This window comes from Pseudophryne corroboree, chromosome 2 (genome assembly GCF_028390025.1).
Source record: "Pseudophryne corroboree isolate aPseCor3 chromosome 2, aPseCor3.hap2, whole genome shotgun sequence".
Taxonomy (NCBI): Eukaryota; Metazoa; Chordata; class Amphibia; order Anura; family Myobatrachidae; genus Pseudophryne; species Pseudophryne corroboree.
Genome location: NC_086445.1, coordinates 111,565,322 through 111,586,647, shown reverse-complemented (window position 1 = coordinate 111,586,647; position 21,326 = coordinate 111,565,322). Strand labels below are relative to the sequence as shown.

Below are 21,326 nucleotides of genomic sequence, written 5' to 3'. Positions count from 1 at the left end.
CCTGCCTCAGAATGTGCAAGTTGAATTGTGTTACAAATCCAACGAGCAATCGACTGCTTAGAAGCAGGCGCACCCAACTTGTTGGGTGCATACAGTATAAACAGCGAGTCAGATTTTCTGACTCCAGCTGTCCTGGAACATATTTTCAGGGCCCTGACAACTTCTAGCAACTTGGAGTCCTCCAAGTCCCTAGTAGGTGCAAGGCACCACAATAAGCTGGTTCAGGTGAAACACTGACACCACCTTAGGGAGAGAACTGGGGACGAGTCCGCAGCTCTGCCCTGTCCGAATGGACAAACAGATATGGGCTTTTTTTGAGAAAAAACCACCAATTTGACACTCGCCTGGTCCAGGCCAGGGCCAAGAGCATGGTCACTTTTTATGTGAGATGCTTCAAATCCACATATTTGACTGGTTTTAAACCAATGTGATTTGAGGAATCCCAGAACTACGTTGAGATCCCACAGTGCCACTGGAGGCACAAAAAAGGGGTTTGTATATGCAATACTCCCTTGACAAACTTCTGGACTTCAGGAACTGAAGCCAATTCTTTCTGGAAGAAAATTTACAGGGCCGAATTTGAACCTTAATGGACCCCAATTTGAGGCCCATAGACACTCCTGTTTGCAGGAAATGCAGGAAACGACCGAGTTGAAATTTCTTTGTGGGGCCTTCCTGGCCTCACACCACGCAACATATTTTCGCCACACGTGGTGATAATGTTGTGCGGTCACCTCCTTTCTGGCTTTGACCAGGGTAGGAATGACCTCTTCCGGAATGCCTTTTTTCCTTTAGGATCCGGCTTTCCATCGCCATGCCGACAAACGCAGCTGCGGTAAGTCTTGGAACAGACATGGTACTTGCTGAAGCAAGTCCCTTCTTAGCGGCAGAGGCCATAAGACCTCTGTAAGCATCTCTTGAAGTTCCGGGTACCAAGTCCTTCTTGGCCAATCCGGAGCCATGAGTATAGTTCTTACTCCTCTACGTCTTATAATTCTCAGCACCTTAGGTATGAGAAGCAGAGGAGGGAACACATACACCGACTGGTACACCCACGGTGTTACCAGAAACGTCCACATCTATTGCCGGAGAGTCTCTTGACCTGGCGCAATACCTGTCCCATTTTTTGTTCAGACGGGACGCCATCATGTCCACCTTTGGTATTTCCCAACGGTTTACAATCATGTGGAAAAAACTTCTCAATGAAGTTTCCACTCTCCCGGGTGGAGGTCGTGCTGAGGAAGTCTGCTTCCCAGTTTCCATTCCCGGGATGAAAAACTGCTGACAGTGTTATCACATGATTTTCCGCCCAGCGAAAAGTCCTTGCAGTTTCTGCCATTGCCCTCCTGCTTCTTGTGTCGCCCTGTCTGTTTACGTGGGCGACTGCCGTGATGTTTTTCCCACTGGATCAATACCGGCTGACCTTGAAGCAGAGGTCTTGCTAAGCTTAGAGCATTATAAATTTACCCTTAGCTCCAGTATATTTATGTGGAGAAAAGTCTCCATACTTGATCACACTCCCTGGAAATTTTTTCCTTGTGTGACTGCTCCCCAGCCTCTCAGGCTGGGCTCCGTGGTTACCAGCATCCAATCCTGAATGCCGAATCTGCGGCCCTCTAGAAGATGAGCACTCTATAACCACCACAGGAGAGACACCCTTGTCCTTGGATATTGGGTTATCCGCTGATGCATCTGAAGATGCGATCCGGACCATTTTTCCAGCAGATCCCACTGAAAAGTTCTTACGTGAAATCTGCCGAATGGAATTGCTTCGTAGGAAGCCACCATTTTTACCAGGACCCTTGTGCAATGATGCACTGTTTTTAGGAGGTTCCTGACTTGTTCGGAAAACTCCCTGGCTTTCTCTTCCGGGAGAAACACCTTTTTCTGGACTGTGTCCAGAATCATCCCTAGGCACAGCAGACGTGTCGTCGGGATCAGCTGCGATTTTGGAATATTTAGAATCCACCCGTGCTGATTGCAGCAGTATCCGAGATAGTGCTACTCCGACCTCCAACTGTTCCCTGGACTATGCCCCTATCAGGAGATCGTCCAAGTAAGGGATAATTAAGACGCCTTTTCTTCGAAGAAGAATCATCATTTCGGCCATTACCTTGGTAAAGACCCCGGGGTGCCGTGGACAATCCAAACGGCAGCGTCTGAAACTGATAGTGACAGTTCTGCACCACGAACCTGAGGTACCCTTAGTGAGAAGGGCAAATTTGGGACATAGAGGTAAGCATCCCTGAAGTCCCGGGACACTATATAGTCCCCTTCTTCCTGGTTCGTTATCACTGCTCTGAGTGACTTCATCTTAATTTGAACCTTTGTAAGTGTTCAAAAAAAAAATTTTTAGAATAAGTCTCACCTAGCCTTCTGGCTTCAGTACCACAATATAGTGTGGAATAATACCCCTTTTCTGTAGTAGGAGGGGTAATTTAATTATCACCTGCTGGGAATACAGCTTGTGAATTTTTTTTTTTTTTTTTTTTTTTTTTCCATACTACCTCCTTGTCGGAGGGAGACTTGGTAAAGCAGACTTCAGGAGCCTGCGAAGGGGAAACGTCTCGACATTCCCATCTGTACCCCCGGGATACTACTTGTAGGATCCAGGGGTCCTGTACGGTCTCAGCGCCATGCTGAGAACTTGTCAGACGCGGTGGAACGCTTCTGTTCCTGGGAATGGGCTGCCTGCTGCAGTCTTCTTCCCTTTCCTCTATCCCTGGGCAGATATGATCTTATAGGGACGAGAGGACTGAGGCTGAAAAGACGGTGTCTTTTTCTGCAGAGATGTGACTTAGGGTAAAAAACGGTGGATTTTCCAGCAGTTGCCGTGACCACCAGGTCCGATGGACCGACCCCAAACAAGTCCTCTTCCTTTATACGGCCATACTGTGCCGTTTGGAATCTGCATCACCTGACCACTGTCGTGTCCATAACATCTTCTGGCAGTTATGGACATCGCGTTTATTCATGATGCCAGAGTGCAAATATCCCTCTGTGCATCTCGCATATATAGAAATGCTCTATAGTCAATAAAATACTGTCCCTGTCAAGGGTATCAATATTTTTAGTCAGGGAATCCGACCAAGCCACCCTAGCTCTGCACATCCAGGCTGAGGCGATCGCTGGCCGCAGTATAACACCAGTATGTGTGTATATACTTTTTATTATATTTTCCAGCCTTGTCAGCTGGTCCTTGAGGACGGCCCTATCTATAGACGGTACCGCCACTTGTTTTGATAAGCGTGTGAGCGCCTTATCCACCTTAAGGGGTGTTTCCCAACGCGCCCTAACTTCTGGCGGGAAAGGGTATACCGCCCATAATTTTCTATCGGGGGGAACCCACGCATCATGGTGCATTGGCCGGGAAACGAACCCGGGCCTCCCGCGTGGCAGGCGAGAATTCTACCTTCACACACTTTATTTAATTTATCTGATTCAGGAAAAACTATGGTAGTTTTTTCACATCCCACATAATACCCTCTTTTGTGGTACCTGTAGTATCAGAAATACGTAACACCTCCTTCATTGCCTTTAACGTGTGGCCCTAATAAGGAATACGTTTGTTTATTCACCGTCGACACTGGATTCAGTGTCCCTGTCTGTGTCTGTGTCGACCGACTAAAGTAAACGGCGTTTTAAAAACCCTTGACGGTGTTTTTGAGACGTCTGGACCGTACTAATTGTTTGTCGGCCGTCTCATGTCGTCAACCGACTTTGCAGCGTGTTGACATTATCACGTAATTTCCTAAATAAGCCATCCATTCCGGTGTCGACTCCCTAGAGAGTGACATCACCATTACAGGCAATTGCTCCGCCTCCACGCCAATATCGTCCTCATACATGTCGACACACACGTACCGACACACAGCAGACACACAGGGAATGCTCTATACGAAGACAGGACCCACTAGCCCTTTGGGGAGACAGAGGGAGAGTCTGCCAGCACACACCAAAAAGCGCTATATATGACAGGGATAGCCTTATGATTAAGTGCTCCCTTATAGCTGCTTTTATATTAATATATATATATAGCCATTTATTTTGCCCCCCCTCTCTGTTATACCCTGTTTCTGTAGTGCAGTGCAGGGGAGAGACCTGGGAGCCTTCCTGACCAGCGGAGCTGTGACAGAAAATGGCGCCGTGTGCTGAGGAGATAGGCCCCGCCCCTTTTCCGGCGGGCTCGTCTCCCGCTATTTAGTACATTTAGGCAGGGGTAAATATCTCCATATAGCCTCTGGGGCTATATGTGAGGTATTTTTAGCCTTTTTAAAGGTTTTCATTTGCCTCCCAGGGCGCCCCCCCCCAGCGCCCTGCACCCTCAGTGACTGCCGTGTGAAGTGTGCTGAGAGGAAAATGGCGCACAGCTGCAGTGCTGTGCGCTACCTTAAGAAGACTGCAGGAGTCTTCAGCCGCCGATTCTGGACCTCTTCTTGCTTCAGCATCTGTGAGGGGGCCGGCGGCGTGGCTCCGGTGACCATCCAGGCTGTACCTGTGATCGTCCCTCTGGAGCTTCATGTCCAGTAGCCAAGAAGCCAATCCATCCTGCACGCAGGTGAGTTCACTTCTTCTCCCCTCTGTCCCTCGTTGCAGTGATCCTGTTGCCAGCAGGAATCACTGTAAAATAAAAAACCTAAGCTAAACTCTCTATCTCGGCCGGGCACAAAATCTAACTGGCTTGGAGGAGGGTCATAGGGGGAGGAGCCAGTGCACACCACCTGATCCTAAAGCTTTACTTTTTGTGCCCTGTCTCCTGCGGAGCCGCTATTCCCCATGGTCCTTTCAGGAACCCCAGCATCCACTAGGACGATAGAGAAAATGGGTTGGGTGTATGTATGGGTGATGTGCACACCACATAGAATGGAATCGTACCCTGAGTACATTATTGCACATTAAACAGTATATTATGTTTGAGTCACATATGCTATTGATAAGTACAACGGCTAATACAGTCTGGAATTGTGTCGTCGGGTTCTGATATTCAGAATGGATTTGTTGTTCACGTTAGTTATGCAGGGGCAGCCTATTTTTAAGGGTCTGTGGAATGTTGTGGCCAGACATAATATATAAATTCCATATTATGAAATTACTTTTCCTATGTACATACATCGCAAGACTATAGCAGGTTTCATGGTCTAAATTAGTTTGCACACTGGAACATGTGCAGTCAATAATGCATGATACGTTTCAGGTTGAACAATGAGATTTAAGCACTCCTCTTTATTAAATATCAACTTATAAAGCCTGTATACAAAGAATTTTAATATTGGAACCTGCCTTGTGAGAAGACACATTGTTGTGCTGTTGGTCTTTAGTGAAAAAGCCCAACACTTCCAAGGATAAAGTATTAAATCCTAAAGGGCCCTACGCACTGCACGATCCGCCACCGAGCTGCCCGCCGGCGGATACGGGCGCCGGCGTCCCGGCGCGCGCGGGGGGGGGGGCAGTGACGGGGGGAGTGAGGTTTCTTCACTCCCCCGTCATCCGGCTCCATAGCAGTGCAGGCAAATATGGACGATATCGTCCATATTGGCCTGCATTCACAAGCGAGAGGGCACCAGCGATGAACGAACACAGGGCCGTGCATCGTTCATCGCTGGAGCCTCCACACTGCCAGATATGAATGGTATCTCATTCATTAATGAACGAGATCGTTCATGTCTTTCACTAATATCGCCCAGTGTGTAGGGCCTATAACATTGCATCTGGAAATTAAGGTCAGATGGCAATTATGCCATTGTGAACATTATATAAAGCTCTTATATAAAGCACCAATGTATATTTTGTGTTTCATTTAGAATGTAACTGTGAACACTGGGCCCGATTCATGTTTGTAAGTAAAGCAAAAAAGCAAGCAACTGGGCAAAACCATGTTGCATTGCAGGTGGGGCAGATGTAACATGTGCAGAGAGACTTAGATTTGGGTGGGGTGTGTACAAACTGAAATCTAAATTGCAGTGTACAAATAAAGCTGGCTAACATGTGTGGGCTACATGCAAAAGCAGCCAATATTTACCCTGCACAGACAACATTCAAATGTATTTGCTTCCCTTGCATGGTATGTTCTAGACACAAGTTCCTTTTTTTTTTTTTTTTTTTTTTGCTTTACTTACAGACATGAATCAGCCCAAGAGTGCATGGAACAGTGTCACCCATTGAGATTACCAGCTAATTTTATTGGATTTTTGAAAAGCCCTAACAATGGTTGGATAATAAATCAATCAAACTGAAGCCTAGCTACATTTTGACACTACATTTATTTCTGTGTATTATATTTTTTTAAAAGCAAGCATGAGCTATCTCAGCTGATATGGTAAGGTTGTTGGTTTTATATAATACTATAGCTAATAGGCTTTCAGCTGAAATACTGTATTTTGCAGTGAATTGCTCTGTGCTGCATTTACACTATAACCATTTTCTCTTAAGTAATGACTAACTGTACCCCTTAGAGCCATCGCAGCCTATTATTCTAGCGGAGTTCCAATTCCATTCTCTTTTGTTTAAATTATTGATGATTTTTTGGTATTTACCCATCCTATCAATGAAGTAAATTTTCACACTTTCTGTAGTGCTTTTGCTATGAATGCAGATGGTGCATGTTTCTATGTTCTGTTTACTGCTGTCCAGTAACACCCAAAGTGAGGAGGTTGCCAGAGATTGTGACACAATAACTCCACTTTCTGTGTTCTACTTTAAAATGGTAGTGGGGGCTCTTAAGATAGGAATAGAGAAATTGACGCATCCAGTGGCGTGACTAGAAGTTTTTCTCCCCCAAGCCAAAAAATTCCCCCATCCCCCATAATTGGCACTATTAAAGGGACAAACATGCGCGCGCCGCAAAAAAAGGGTGTGGCTTTGTTGGGGTGGGCGTGGTTTCACATGAAGGGGCGTGGCATTGCAGGAAAATACTTCCTTATACCCCAGTTTTGCAACCTGCACGCCCAGACGTTAGCCACCACAGGAAAGAAAAATAATCCTGATTCATGCCCCTTACATTATTTGTCATTTTTCCTCCTTATAGTAATGCCCAGTATACATTATGCCACATACTGCAATGGCCCTTAGACATTATTCCACACACAATAATGCACACACCATAATGCTCCCGACACATTATACCACACACCGTAATGCCTGTGACACATTATGCCACACACCGTAATGCCTGTGACACATTATGCCACACACCGTAATGCCTGTGACACATGACGACAGAAATCGCAATGCCGTTATACATTATGCTACACACTGTAATGCCCCTGATACATTATAGCACATACAATGTCTGTGACACATTATGCCACACACCGTAATGCCTGTGACACATTATGCCACACACCGTGATGCCTGTGACACATGACGACAGGAATCGCAATGCCCGTTATACATTATGCTACACACTGCAATGCCCCTGATAGATTATAGCACATACAATGCCTGTGACACATTATGACACACACTGCAATGACCCTGAGACATTATACCACATACCACAATGCCCGTGATATAGTATACAACACACCGTAATGCCTGACACATTATGACACACACCGCAATGTCCGTGATACATTATGCCACACACTGCAATGACCCTGAGACATTATACCACATATCACAATGCCTGTGATATAGTATGCCACACACCGTAATGCCTGTGACACATACCGCAATGCCCGTTATACCCTATGCCACACTGCAATGCCCCTGAGACATTATACCACATACCACAATGCCCGTGATATAGTATGCCACACACCGTAATGCCTGTGACACATACCGCAATGCCCGTTTTACATTATGCCACACTGCAATGCCCCTGAGACATTATACCGCATACCACAATGCCCGTGATATAGTATGCCACACACCGTAATGCCTGTGACACCTTTTTAACACACACCGTAATGCCCATTACACATTAAGTCCTACAGTAAGGCTTCTAATTACTTTTAAATTACCTGCTCGTTGCCAGGGGTTTCATGCTCTTGGTTCCATGCACGGTGCCAGGGGTTTTCATGCTCAGGGTGTCATGCTCGTTGCCAGGTGTTTCATGCACTGGGTGCCATGCTCGTTGCCAGGGGTTTCATGTACTGGGTGTCATGCTCGTTGCTAGGGGGTAGTGCTTGTTGCTAGGGCTGTGCTCCCAGTTCCACATATGTCCCCAGTGCCAGATATTCCCCCACGGTGCCAGGTACTCACATGCCCCCAGTGCCAAATATAGCCCGCCCCCCCCCCCCAGTGCCACATATGCCTCCAGTGCCAGATATTCCCCCACAGTGCAGGTGCTCACGTGCCCCCAGTGGCAAATATAGCCCCCCCCCCCCCCCATGTGCCAGGTACACATACAGTGCCATATATGGCCCCTCAGTACCCCCCCCCCAGTGCCATATATGCCCCCTCAGTGCCCCCCCAGTGCCATATATGCCCCCTCAGTGCCCCCCCAGTGCCATATATGCCCCCTCAGTGCCCCCCCAGTGGCATATATGCCCCCTCAGTGCCCCCCAGTGCCATATATGCCCCCTCAGTGCCATATATGTCCCATCAGTGCCCCCCCACTGCTGTGAAGGAGGGACAAGGAGGGCACAGCGCGTGCCTCTCCCGTGTCCCTCCTGCATCTCCGTCGGGTCTAATAAAGGAAGTGCCGCTTCATGAGCCAATCAGAGCTCACGAACGGCACTTCCTTTATTAGACCCGACGGAGATGCAGGAGGGACACGGGAGAGGCGCGCGCTGTGCCCTCCGTGTCCCTTCTTACAGCAGGGAGGGTTAGTGACAACAGATTGACATGCAGACGCTCGTCCGCATGTCAATCTGCTCTAAATCAGTGGCGGCGCCCCCGCAGCCCTTCGCCCCCAAGCCACCGCGAGGGGTGCGGGGGCAGTAGTTACGCCACTGGACGCATCGAGTGACAGGCACTTAGGGGGTATCCAATTAGCCACAGTCAATACCACAGCTAATTGTCTCACCAGGGGCTATCCTATTAGCAATGGTAAGCTAGCGCAAGCCGCGGCTTATCTGTGATTTTGTTTTACCTGCCTCTGCTTACCCCGCTTTGCATGAAACAGACTTGTTTTCATGCAAAGTAGGGCTGTTTCTACCGAGAATTTTTATTTATTTATTTTTTTACAGTGACCAAATTAGATAGCCTGTAAAAAAAAAAAAATACTGGTGAAACATCTGGAAAAATCGCGAAAAAATTTCAGGTTTCACTCCCGATGTTTCTTCTCAGGTAACTGGATGCCCCTCTTAGTCACACTGTCTAGCATCAAGGTGAGTATAAGGTTAGCCACACAAAGAGCAATTTAAATGGTCAATTTAGTTATTTACGACCAAATTGCCCAAACATCAATGACCAAGTAATCTAAAGGGGGGTACTCACGGAGCGATAATCTAAGCAATCTGACTAGATTGCTTAGATTTTAAGCATGATCACTCTGTGTGTAGCCCTTACAGCGATAGCGATGCGCAGCCCCGCGCATCGCTATCGCTGGTGCAGGCCAATCTAGCAGGTCGCTCATTTCACCCGCCCCCCCGTCTCCCCCCGCACACTCAGCACACATCGCGCTGTGCTGAGCGGTGGGAGAGATGTGTGCTGAGCGGTTCGCTCAGCACACATCTCTCCCACATCGGCCCGTGAATACGGGCCTTTAGCGTACTTAGACTGGGCATCACTACGGGGTAGTGTTTTATTGCAGTATTTAAATGTAAATGGCATGAGGTGGGATATGGCACTAATTTCAGACATTGGGGTAAAGGTAAGAGGGTGCGAGAATGCCTGTATTTTTAAAGCGGCAAACCAACCTGGTTTTGCCTTGTAAATGCCTCAGTAATTTACACAGTATAGTAAGGAGAATATATGTCATCCATTTCAGTCCCTGTCTGAAAAAGGGAGAATGTACACACTCCATACAGATAGTCCATGGCAGAATTTAACTCATATCTATTCTCTAGTCTAGTCCTGGAGATTGTAGAACACACAGAATGACTCTGGCCTCGTACCCACGGACGTAGGTATGGCATGCACTGTGCGTCTCACTATGCGCTTCCTGCTAACGTCCTACACCCTCGTCAGCGTCCGTGTTACACGCGATGAGCACCATATTGCCATCTTACTGCTGTCTGTGTGCTCCAGGCCTGATTTTACTCTTGCGGAATCAACATGAAAGTTGTCTGCTTCACAGATGCAGTGCTATATTTAGCTCTTGGTGGAGGTCCTATGCTGATAATTACCCCACATTACATGACAGTCCACAGACAGTTTATGGTACAGCTAATAGTCTTTACTTCTGCCCAACCCAGCTCATTAACAGTCACATATAAATAGTCTCTTTTATGGCTTCTTATCCGATAAAACTGTTATTGTCCTTGTGATGCTGGGACATGTAGTGCAGTTGAAGCTAGCTTTTCCCCAGAATTATTCACCCTGACCTTTCAGCAGAATACACATATCCCATACATACTAACTCCAGCTATAATATGTATAGCAAACATTAGATGTAAAATCACAGTGTTCTGCAAATAGTCAGTACAAGTGTTGTATGGTGAATATAGTGGTCTGTCCTATCCTGCTGTTCTTGACTACTGTATGTTAAGCAAAAACTGTGACATAAGTGATAAGGGGGGATTTATCAAAGTTTGGCGAGAGAGAAAGTACCAACCAATCAGCTTCTACCTGTCATTTTTCAAACACAGCCTGTAATATGACAGGATCTCATTGGTTGGTACCTTATCCCTCTCCACTTTATGTCTCTCCAAGCTTTGCTAAATTTCCCCCTTTAACTTTCTCCAAACTTTGGTAAATCTCCCCCCATAATATGACTGGATTTTGCAGACTTAGCGGCAGATTCAGTTACCCACTCAGGTAAAGCTCTGGGCTTTTAACGCCTTTAACTATTCAAATATTAGTAAATTTACAGTTGTGATAAACCTGCGGGCAATGGGGGTCATTCCGAGTTGTTCGCTCGTTGCTGATTTTCGCAACGGAGCGATTAAGGCAAAAATACGCATGGTTCGCAGTGCGCATGCGGTTAGTATTTTAGCTCAAAACTTAGTAGATTTACTCACGTCCGAACGAATACTTTTCATCGTTGAAGTGATCGTAGTGTGATTGACAGGAAGTGGGTGTTTCTGGGCGGAAACTGGCCGTTTTCTGGGAGTGTGCGGAAAAACACAGGCGTGTCAGGGTAAAACGCGTGAGTGTCTGGAGAAACGGGGGAGTGGCTGGGTGAACGCTGGGCGTGTGTGTGACGTCAAACCAGGAACGAAACTGTCTGAACTGATCGCTATTTGTGAGGTAAGTCTGGAGCTACTCAGAAACTGCTAAGAAATTTCTATTCGCTATTCTGCTAATCTTTAGTTCGCAATTCTGCTAAGCTAAGATACACTCCCAGAGGGCGGCGGCTTAGCGTGTGCAATGCTGCTAAAATCTGCTAGCGAGCGAACAACTCGGAATCACCCCCAATGTGCGTAAAGCAATAGATTCTGCGCTAATTGCTGGAATGTATGGGTTCCCTGCACGTTAAGTCCCCAGAGAAACACATGTCAAGTCTATAAATATTCCAATTCCTTATCTCTATTTTGCCTTTCCTTTTCACTATATAATAGTGGAATAACACAGAAGTTTCACTACACATCCTTGCACTTTATTATCATTGCTATTTTGCTCTTTATATTTATTTTTTCAGTTTTTCTCATGTTTAGTCTGTATTTGATATTTATTCGTGCCCATTTTTTTAAATGAACAAATTAAAAGTAAAATTTTAGTATTGTATATCATACATCCAGAGTGTTCCCATTTCTCTAGCGTTTTTTCTGTTTTTACAAAAAGTAATATGAGTGATATAGCGGGATATGTAACAGTTTCCGAGTTTAAAGAGTTGGGGTGTTTTAGGCAACTTCACCTCTAGACATTAAGCAGCATATAGTTACAAGGCTGGTTTAGCCTTATAAGTAACAAGCTCGCGGTAAACACACTAATTTCTTAGCTCAACAACTATTACATAACCCCCATAGAGTTGCAAAGGACATGTCCTAGCTTAATACTTAAGCATAAAACCAACGCTGCCCAGCATTTGTATGTGACATGCAAAAGCAGACAGTATTTATCCTGCATACAAAAAAATAACGTATTTGCACCCCTTGCAACGCAACATGGTTTGTTCCAGGAGCAAACTAGTCCTGTTTTTGATCTGCTCCTAACTGAATCAGGACCACAGTGTCACAGCTGTATATAGCTCCAGTTTATGGCATGAAAACTACTATCCTCTATATACAGTTGTGAATGTTACAAATTACTTTTCTTATTGACTCCATTCCTGTTCTATATTTATGGGCCCTTATAAATGGGTTGGGGCTGGGAGACCGGCTCTCGGGATCCCGGCGGTCAGCATACCGACCCCGGGATCCAGGCAGCAGAATGGCGGCGGGGTGGGGACAACGACGGGTGAGCGCAACAAAGCCCCTTGCGGGCTCGCTGCGCTCGCCACAGGTTCCATTCCCAGTCTTTGGGTGTCGTGGACAGCCACGACTGGGAATAGTCCCTGTCGGTCGGCATTCTGTCTGCTGGCATTTTAATTGCTCGAGATCCCGGCGTAAGCTTGGTGACCGCCGGGATTCCAAGCGCCGATCACATGACCGCAGCCCTTACAAATTTGGTTATGTACGCTATTTATTATGAAGGTCATTTTTACTAATTCATCTAGAAATATCACTCCTCCATATTTGCATGTATACGTATTGGTGGGAACTGGCATCAATTGCCCTCAAGCTTCTGTAAGTGAATAAAATTCTAGGGAACTGTGGCTACATTTGTATGAAAAATGATAACATTCTTGCGTATCTTTAACAAGCCATTACATATGTACAAAACGTGTAGTTCTAAAAATATTACATAAATATGTTTTTGGTTAACACCGTTTTATAATGGTCTGTATATACAGGATGGTACTACTATATTTACAGGGAAGTTCTGAGCCAGAACTCCCATCCCTCCAATTTGTATTACCCATGACTTGGACATCAATCCAATCACTTTCCTTCTAACAACCTTGCACCATTCTGCTTGTATGAATAAGTCTCCAGACTTACTGTATGCCTGGCGGCACCTCTGTTCATAGCACCAGAGTGAGTGAGGGTCTCCCAAACCACAGGAGTCCTGGGCATGAGATCCCCATTTTGGCCGAGAGAGTTCTGCCTTTAAAATGCCTGTTTTATAAATGACACGCATAAAATTAGACTTCATCTTGAAGGTGTCGGTTAATGTGTCAGCTGCATTTATATTGCGCCGTTTCAGGGATGAAGTGGTAATTGCCAGCTGACAGCTATCTATTAGCACAGGCTAATCTGTGGCACTTCTGGCTTTATTTACTGACTTGTAGGACCCTACTAAAGTGACCGCAATCATATTTTCTCTGACGTCCTAGAGGATGCTGGGAACTCCGTAAGGACCATGGGGAATAGACGGGCTCCGCAGGAGACTGGGCACTCTAAAGAAAAGATTAGGTACTATCTGGTGTGCACTGGCTCCTCCCTCTATGCCCCATCCTCCAGACCTCAGTTAGAATCTGTGCCCGGCCAGAGCTGGGTGCTCCTAGTGGGCTCTCCTGAGCTTACTAGTAAAGAAAGTATTTATTAGGTTTTTTATTTTCAGTGAGCTTCTGCTGGCAACAGACTCACTGCTACGTGGGACTAAGGGGAGAGAAGCAAACCTACCTGCTTGCAGCTAGCTTGTGCTTCTTAGGCTACTGGACACCATTAGCTCCAGAGGGTTCGTACACAGGCACCTGTCCTCGATCGTCCGTTCCCGGAGCCGCGCCGCCGTCCCCCTCGCAGAGCCAGAAGAACAGAAGCTGGAAGACGACGAAATCGGCGGCAGAAGACTCCTGTCTTCATTTAAGGTAGCGCACAGCACCGCAGCTGTGCGCCATTGCTCCCAGCACACTTACACACTCCGGTCACTGTAGGGTGCAGGGCGCTGGGGGGGGGGCGCCCTGGGCAGCAATTGAAGTACCTTTTGGCAATAAAAATACATATATACAGTCTGGCACTGTACATATGTAAAAAAAAAACGCCATTTTTTTACACAGAAAGCGGGACAGAAGCCCGCCACTGAGGGGGCGGGGCCTTCTTCCTCAGCACACCAGCACCATTTTCTCTTCACAGCTCCGCTGGAAGCAGCTCCCCAGGGCTCTCCCCTGCAGTATCCAGGTACAAGAAGGGTAAAAAAGAGAGGGGGGGCACATCAATTTAGGCGCAAATAAAACATATAAGGCAGCTATTGGGTAATCACTTATTATAAGTGAAAATCCCTGTGTTATATAGCGCTGTGGTGTGTGCTGGCATACTTTCTCTCTGTCTCCCCAAAGGACTTTGTGGGGTCCTGTCCTCAGTCTGAGCATTCCCTGTGTGTGTGCGGTGTGTCGGTACGGCTGTGTCGACATGTTTGATGAGGAGGGTTACGTGGAGGCGGAGCAAGGGCAGATAAGTGTGGTGTCGCCCCCGTCGGGGCCGACACCTGATTGGATGGATATGTGGAAGGTCTTAAACGACAATGTAAGCTCCTTACATAAAAGGTTTGATGACGCTGCAGCCTTGGGACAGCCGGGGTCTCAGCCCGCGCCTGCCCAGGCGACTCAGAAACCATCAGGGGCTCATAAACGCCCTCTATCTCAGTTGGTTGACACAGATGTCGACACGGAGTCCGACTCAAGTGTCGACGATGATGAGGCACATTTACAGTCTAAAATGACCAAGGCCATCCGATACATGATTATTGCAATGAAAGATGTATTACACATTTCTGAGATTAACCCTGTTAATACCAAGAGGGTTTATATGTTTGGGGAGAAAAAGCAGCCAGTGATTTTTCCCCCATCTGATGAATTAAATGAATTATGTGAAGAAGCGTGGAGTTCCCCTGATAAGAAACTAGTGATTTCTAAGAGGTTACTGATGGCATACCCTTTCCCGCCAACGGACAGGTTACGTTGGGAAACATCCCCTAGGGTGGACAAGGCGCTGACACGCTTATCTAAAAAGGTGGCCCTGCCGTCTCAGGATACGGCCGCCCTAAAGGAGCCTGCGGATAGAAAGCAGGAAGCTATCCTGAAGTCAGTGTATACACACTCTGGTACTCTACTGAGACCTGCTATTGCTTCAGCCTGGATGTGTAGTGCTGTAGCAGCATGGACAGATACTCTGTCAGACGACATAGATTTCCTCGACAGGGATACTGTTTTGCTAACCCTGGGCCATATAAGAGACGTCGTCTTATATATGCGGGATGCTCAGAGGGACATTTGCCTGCTGGGCTCTAGAATTAACGCTATGTCCATTTCTGCCAGGAGGGTCTTATGGACTCGGCAATGGACAGGAGATGCTGATTCTAAAAAACACATGGAGGTTTTGCCTTATAAGGGTGAGGAATTGTTTGGGGACGGTCTATCGGACCTCGTGTCCACAGCGACAGCTGGAAAGTCGACTTTCTTGCCTCAGGTTTCCTCACAGCCTAAGAAAGCACCGTATTATCAAATGCAGTCCTTTCGTTCTCAGAAAGGCAAGAGGGTCAGGGGCGCATCCTTTCTTGCCAGAGGCAGGGGTAGAGGTAAGAAGCTGCACCATGCAGCCAGTTCCCAGGAACAAAAGTCCTCCCCTGCTTCCACTAAGTCCACCGCATGACGTTGGGGCTCCACAGGCGGAGCCAGGTGCGGTGGGGGCGCGTCTCCGAAACTTCAGCAACCAGTGGGTTCGCTCACAGGTGGATCTCTGGGCTGTACAAATTGTATCTGAGGGATACAAGCTGGAATTCGAAGCGACTCCCCCCCGCCGTTACCTCAAATCAGCCTTGCCAGGAAAGGGAGGTAGTACTGGCGGCAATTCACAAGCTGTACCTCCAGCAAGTGATTATCAGGGTCCCCCTCCTTCAACAGGGAAGGGGTTACTATTCCACAATGTTTGTGGTACCGAAACCGGACGGTTCGGTGAGACCCATTCTGAATTTAAAATCCTTGAACACTTATATAAAGAAATTCAAGTTCAAAATGGAATCGCTCAGAGCGGTTATTGCAAGCCTGGAAGAGGGGGATTTTATGGTGTCGCTGGACATCAAGGATGCTTACTTGCATGTCCCCATTTACCCACTTCACCAGGAGTACCTCAGGTTTGTGGTACAGGACTGTCATTACCATTTCCAGACGTTGCCGTTTGGCCTGTCCACGGCACCGAGGATATTTACCAAGGTAATGGCCAAAATGATGACACTCCTTCGGAAGAAGGGAGTTATAGTTATCCCGTACTTGGACGATCTCCTCATAAAGGCGAGGTCCAGAGAGCAGTTGTTGATCAGCGTAGCACTCTCTCAGGAAGTGTTGCAACAGCACGGCTGGATTCTGAATGTTCCAAAGTCGCAGCTGATTCCTACGACGCGTCTACTTTTCCTGGGCATGATTCTGGATACAGAACAGAAGAAGGTGTTTCTCCCGGTGGAGAAGGCCCAGGAATTAGCATCTCTGGTCAGGGACCTCCTGAAACCAAAACAGGTATCGGTGCATCACTGCACGCGAGTCCTGGGAAAGATGGTGGCTTCATACGAAGCCATTCCCTTCGGCAGGTTCCATGCAAGGATCTTTCAGTGGGATCTGTTGGACAAGTGGTCCGGATCGCATCTCCAGATGCATCGGCTGATCACCCTGTCCCCAAGGGCCAGGGTGTCTCTTCTGTGGTGGCTGCAGAGTGCTCACCTTCTCGAGGGCCGCAGGTTCGGCATACAGGACTGGGTCCTGGTGACCACGGATGCAAGCCTCCGAGGATGGGGGGCAGTCACTAAGGGAAGAAACTTCCAAGGGCTGTGGTCAAGTCTGGAGACTTCTCTACACATAAATATATTGGAACTAAGGGCCATTTACAACGCCCTGAGTCAAGCAGAGCCCCTGCTTCGAAACCGGCCAGTGCTGATTCAGTCAGACAACATCACGGCGGTCGCCCATGTAAACCGCCAGGGCGGCACAGGAAGCAGGATGGCAATGGCGGAAGCCACAAAGATTCTTCGGTGGGCGGAGAATCACGTGCAAGCACTGTCAGCAGTGTTCATTCCGGAAGTGGACAACTGGGAAGCAGACTTCCTCAGCAGACACGACCTCCACCCGGGAGAGTGGGGACTTCATCAAGAAGTCTTCACACAGATTGCAAAGCGATGGGAACTGCCACAGGTGGACATGATGGCGTCCCGCCTCAACAAAAAGCTAAAAAGATATTGCGCCAGGTCACAGGACCCTCAGGCGATAGCTGTGGACGCCCTAGTGACACCGTGGGTGTACCAGTCGGTATATGTGTTTCCTCCTCTTCCTCTCATACCCAAGGTACTGAGAATAGTAAGAAAGAGAGGAATAAGAACAATACTCATTGTTCCGGATTGGCCAAGAAGGACTTGGTACCCGGAACTGCAAGAAATGCGCTCAGAGGACCCATGGCCTCTGCCTCTCAGACACGACCTGCTACAACAAGGGCCCTGTCTGTTCCAAGACTTACCGCGGCTGCGTTTGACGGCATGGCGGTTGAACGCCGGATCCTAGCGGAAAAAGACATTCCAGATGAAGTTATTCCTACGCTGATAAAGGCTAGGAAGGACGTGACGGCAAAGCATTATCACCGTATACGGCGAAAATATGTTGCTTGGTGTGAGGCCAGGACGGCCCCTACAGAGGAATTCCAGCTGGGTCGATTCCTGCACTTCCTACAGTCAGGGGTGACTATGGGCCTAAAATTGGGGTCCATAAAGGTCCAGATTTCGGCCCTATCCATTTTCTTTCAAAAAGAACTGGCTTCACTGCCTGAGGTTCAGACGTTTGTTAAGGGAGTGCTGCATATTCAGCCCCCTTTTGTGCCACCAGTGGCACCCTGGGATCTTAACATTGTGTTGGATTTCCTGAAATCCCACTGGTTTGAGCCACTTAAGACCGTGGAACTAAAGTATCTCACGTGGAAAGTGGCCATGCTGTTGGCCTTAGCATCGGCAAGGCGTGTGTCGGAATTGGCAGCTTTGTCATGTAAAAGCCCACATCTGATCTTCCATATGGACAGGGCAGAATTGAGGACTCGTCCCCAATTTCTCCCAAAGGTGGTATCATCGTTTCATTTGAACCAACCTATTGTGGTGCCTGCGGCTACTCGGGACTTGGAGGACTCCAAGTTGCTGGACGTAGTCAGGGCTTTGAAAATATATGTTTCCAGAATACCTGGAGTCAGGAAGACTGACTCGCTGTTTATCCTGCATGCACCCAACAAGCTGGGTGCTCCTGCTTCAAAGCAAACTATTGCTCGCTGGATCTGTAGCACGATTCAGCTGGCTCATTCTGCGGCTGGATTGCCGCATCCAAAATCAGTAAAAGCCTCGGTCTCGGCTTTACAGCTTTGCCGAGCGGCTACTTGGTCGGGTTCAAACACCTTTGCAAAGTTCTACAAGTTTGATACCCTGGCTGAGGAGGACCTTGTGTTTGCTCATTCGGTGCTGCAGAGTCATCCGCACTCTCCCGCCCGTTTGGGAGCTTTGGTATAATCCCCATGGTCCTTACGGAGTTCCCAGCATCCACTAGGACGTCAGAGAAAATAAGAATTTACTCACCGGTAATTCTATTTCTCGTAGTCCGTAGTGGATGCTGGGCGCCCGTCCCAAGTGCGGACTTTCTGCAATACGTGTATATAGTTATTGCTTAAATAAGGGTTATTGTTATGAGCCATCCGTTGAGTGAGGCTCAGTTGTTGTTCATACTGTTAACTGGGTAAGGTTATCACAAGTTGTACGGTGTGATTGGTGTGGCTGGTATGAGTCTTACCCTGGATTCCAAAAATCCTTTCCTTGTAATGTCAGCTCTTCCGAGCACAGTTTCCCTAACTGAGGTCTGGAGGAGGGGCATAGAGGGAAGAGCCAGTGCACACCAGATAGTACCTAATCTTTTCTTTAGAGTGCTCAGTCTCCTGCGGAGCCCGTCTATTCCCCATGGTCCTTACGGAGTTCCCAGCATCCACTACGAACTACGAGAAATAGAATTACCGGTGAGTAAATTCTTATTTTAGACCATGGTAAAAAAAGGTGGAATTAAATGTGGCCTTTCTTAGTTCTAAACTAAGATGCACTGAGCTAATACTGAGCCATGTGTTGGGCTTCTGGGAGAAGGAGCACGTTTTCTGCAGCTGTCCCGATTTGAGGGGACTATTGTCCAAATTGCCAAGAATGTTGGTGAAGGGAGGAGGAGCACACACCAATTTACCATGGCCACACCCTCAGTGTAGCATGTTCACGCCCCCTTTTTGTTGTCCCGATTTTCTGAGCTCAGTAGTATGGATATAATAATAAGCATCTGCATCTTATATTGTATTTCATAGGTGCAAAGAAAATTCTAAACGTGTAGATATGAAGTGACTATACAAAAAGTATTTGCACATGACTAAAACTCTCTTTTGAAGATACTTCGTTAATTGTTTTGATTTTTCTTTACTGAAAATATCAATTTTATTATTCTTTTCTGTAGTCGAAAACTCTGACGGTGACAAATGAAGATACTGTGAACGATGTTATAAAAATGGCTTTGCAGCAATTTGGCGTGGAAGTAAGTGATTACCTGGCGTCTGCAGTGTGATACTGTGTATCTGGCTAAGGTATTTGCATGTGCATGTGGCAAGATGTCATGTTTGATCGATACTATAAAGGAAAAGATTTACACAATTACTGTTGATTTGCTGAATTTAACAGTTTCAAAAAGGAAATGCCTCGTGCAAATGTCGTGGCGTCTTTGTGGATGATTTATGGGGATGCGGTTAGCATACCGGTAGTCTGGATGCCAGCTGTCATGTGACCGACGCCGGAATCCCTACACCACACCACTGCTACGGTTAGGGTGGGGGGGGGGGGGTGCCGCCAGCCCCAACCCCCATGAATCTTAGCCCTGGTTGCCACCCCTGGTTAGGATAAGGGCAGATGAGGGGTAAACTAATTAGCCGGTCCCCTGTCAGCATTCTCATTGTCAGGATTCCGGTGTCAGTCATGTGACCGCCGACAACCCAACTACCGGTAAAATGTATCACACCCGATTTATGAACGCTTTTTTTTCCTTGCCTCAAAACTTTATTGACCACTTACAGTAGGCTTAAAATGAAGATAGGTGAAGACAAGCATGGGCTGCTGTAAGTAGCAGTTTGTCTGTTACAGGGCAGGGAAGGGGGGAATACAAATCCCAAAGAATAAATTGTTGATGGTTAAAAAGGGTGGTAGCCTCGGGTACTGTAATTCAATTCCAGCTCCTGTTTCACATGAGCCGCTTGTAAATGCCTATTAATTTAAGGCCAGTACTCACTGGCCGATGTGGGAGAGATGTGTGCTGAGCGAACCGCTCAGCACACATCTCTCCTGCCGCTCAGCACAGCGCGTGCTGAGCGTGCGGGGGTGAACTGGGGGGCCGCTCATTTCACCCAGCGGGTGAACTGAGCGACCTGCAGGCCAATCTAGCACCAGCGATAGCGATGCGCGGGGCATCGCTATCGCTGTAGGGGGTACACACAGAGCGATCATGCTTAAAATCTAAGCAATCTAGTCAGATTGCTTAGATTTTAAGCAACGATCGCTCCGTGAGCACCCCCCTTTACACTAACACACATTCTGGAGTCTATGTACTAAGCCCAGGGCCGGTTCTAGCCCTTGTGGCGCCCCGGGCAAAAATAGGGGCGTGGCTTCATACGGGGGCGTGGTCAGTTACGCCCCCATTTGTGCCCCCTGTAGCGCCGCTGAAAGTAAAAATAAAAAAATAAAATAATACTTACAATCCCCGCTCCTGATTCCCGACCGCTGCAGACCTCAGCCGGCGCCGCTCCTCTCCTCGGATCTATGGGAGAGGCGTCATGACGTCTCTCCCATAGCACAACATAGACACAGACACTAGAGGTCAATTATGACCCCTAGCGTCTGTGTCAGTCCCACAATGCTGTGCGGTGCGCGATGACGTCATCGCGCACCGCACAGCAAAGGTCCTCTCCACGAAGGGAAACTAGACGCGTAGCGTCTAGTTCCCTTCACAGCGGGGGACCAGCGGGGGGCACAGTAGTGGATCTTGCCATGGTGCGGCGCCCTCCGGAAGGCGGCGCCCCGGGCAAAAGTCCTGCTTGCCTGTGGCAAGATCGGCTACTGACTAAGCCTTGGGGCGAGATGAAGTGGATGGAGATAAAGTACTAGCAATTCACATCATAGGCCAGCATGTGTTTAGACCGCGGGAAGAAATTGGAAGCACCCTTAGAAATCCAGCAAACGTGGAGAACATACAAACTGCACACAGACAGCGC

At 47.7% G+C, this 21,326-nt stretch overlaps 1 protein-coding gene across 2 annotated transcripts in view; it reads left to right on the top strand.

Annotated features, from left to right (window-relative positions):
- Positions 1-21,326, top strand: part of ARHGAP20 (Rho GTPase activating protein 20) — a 172,712-nt gene that overhangs the window by 117,728 nt on the left and 33,658 nt on the right. For both annotated transcript variants that reach the window (XM_063951613.1, XM_063951614.1), the window contains exon 7: positions 19,526-19,603. In XM_063951613.1, coding sequence (XP_063807683.1) covers positions 19,526-19,603 — 78 coding nt within the window. The remainder of the gene's footprint in view (positions 1-19,525; positions 19,604-21,326) is intronic.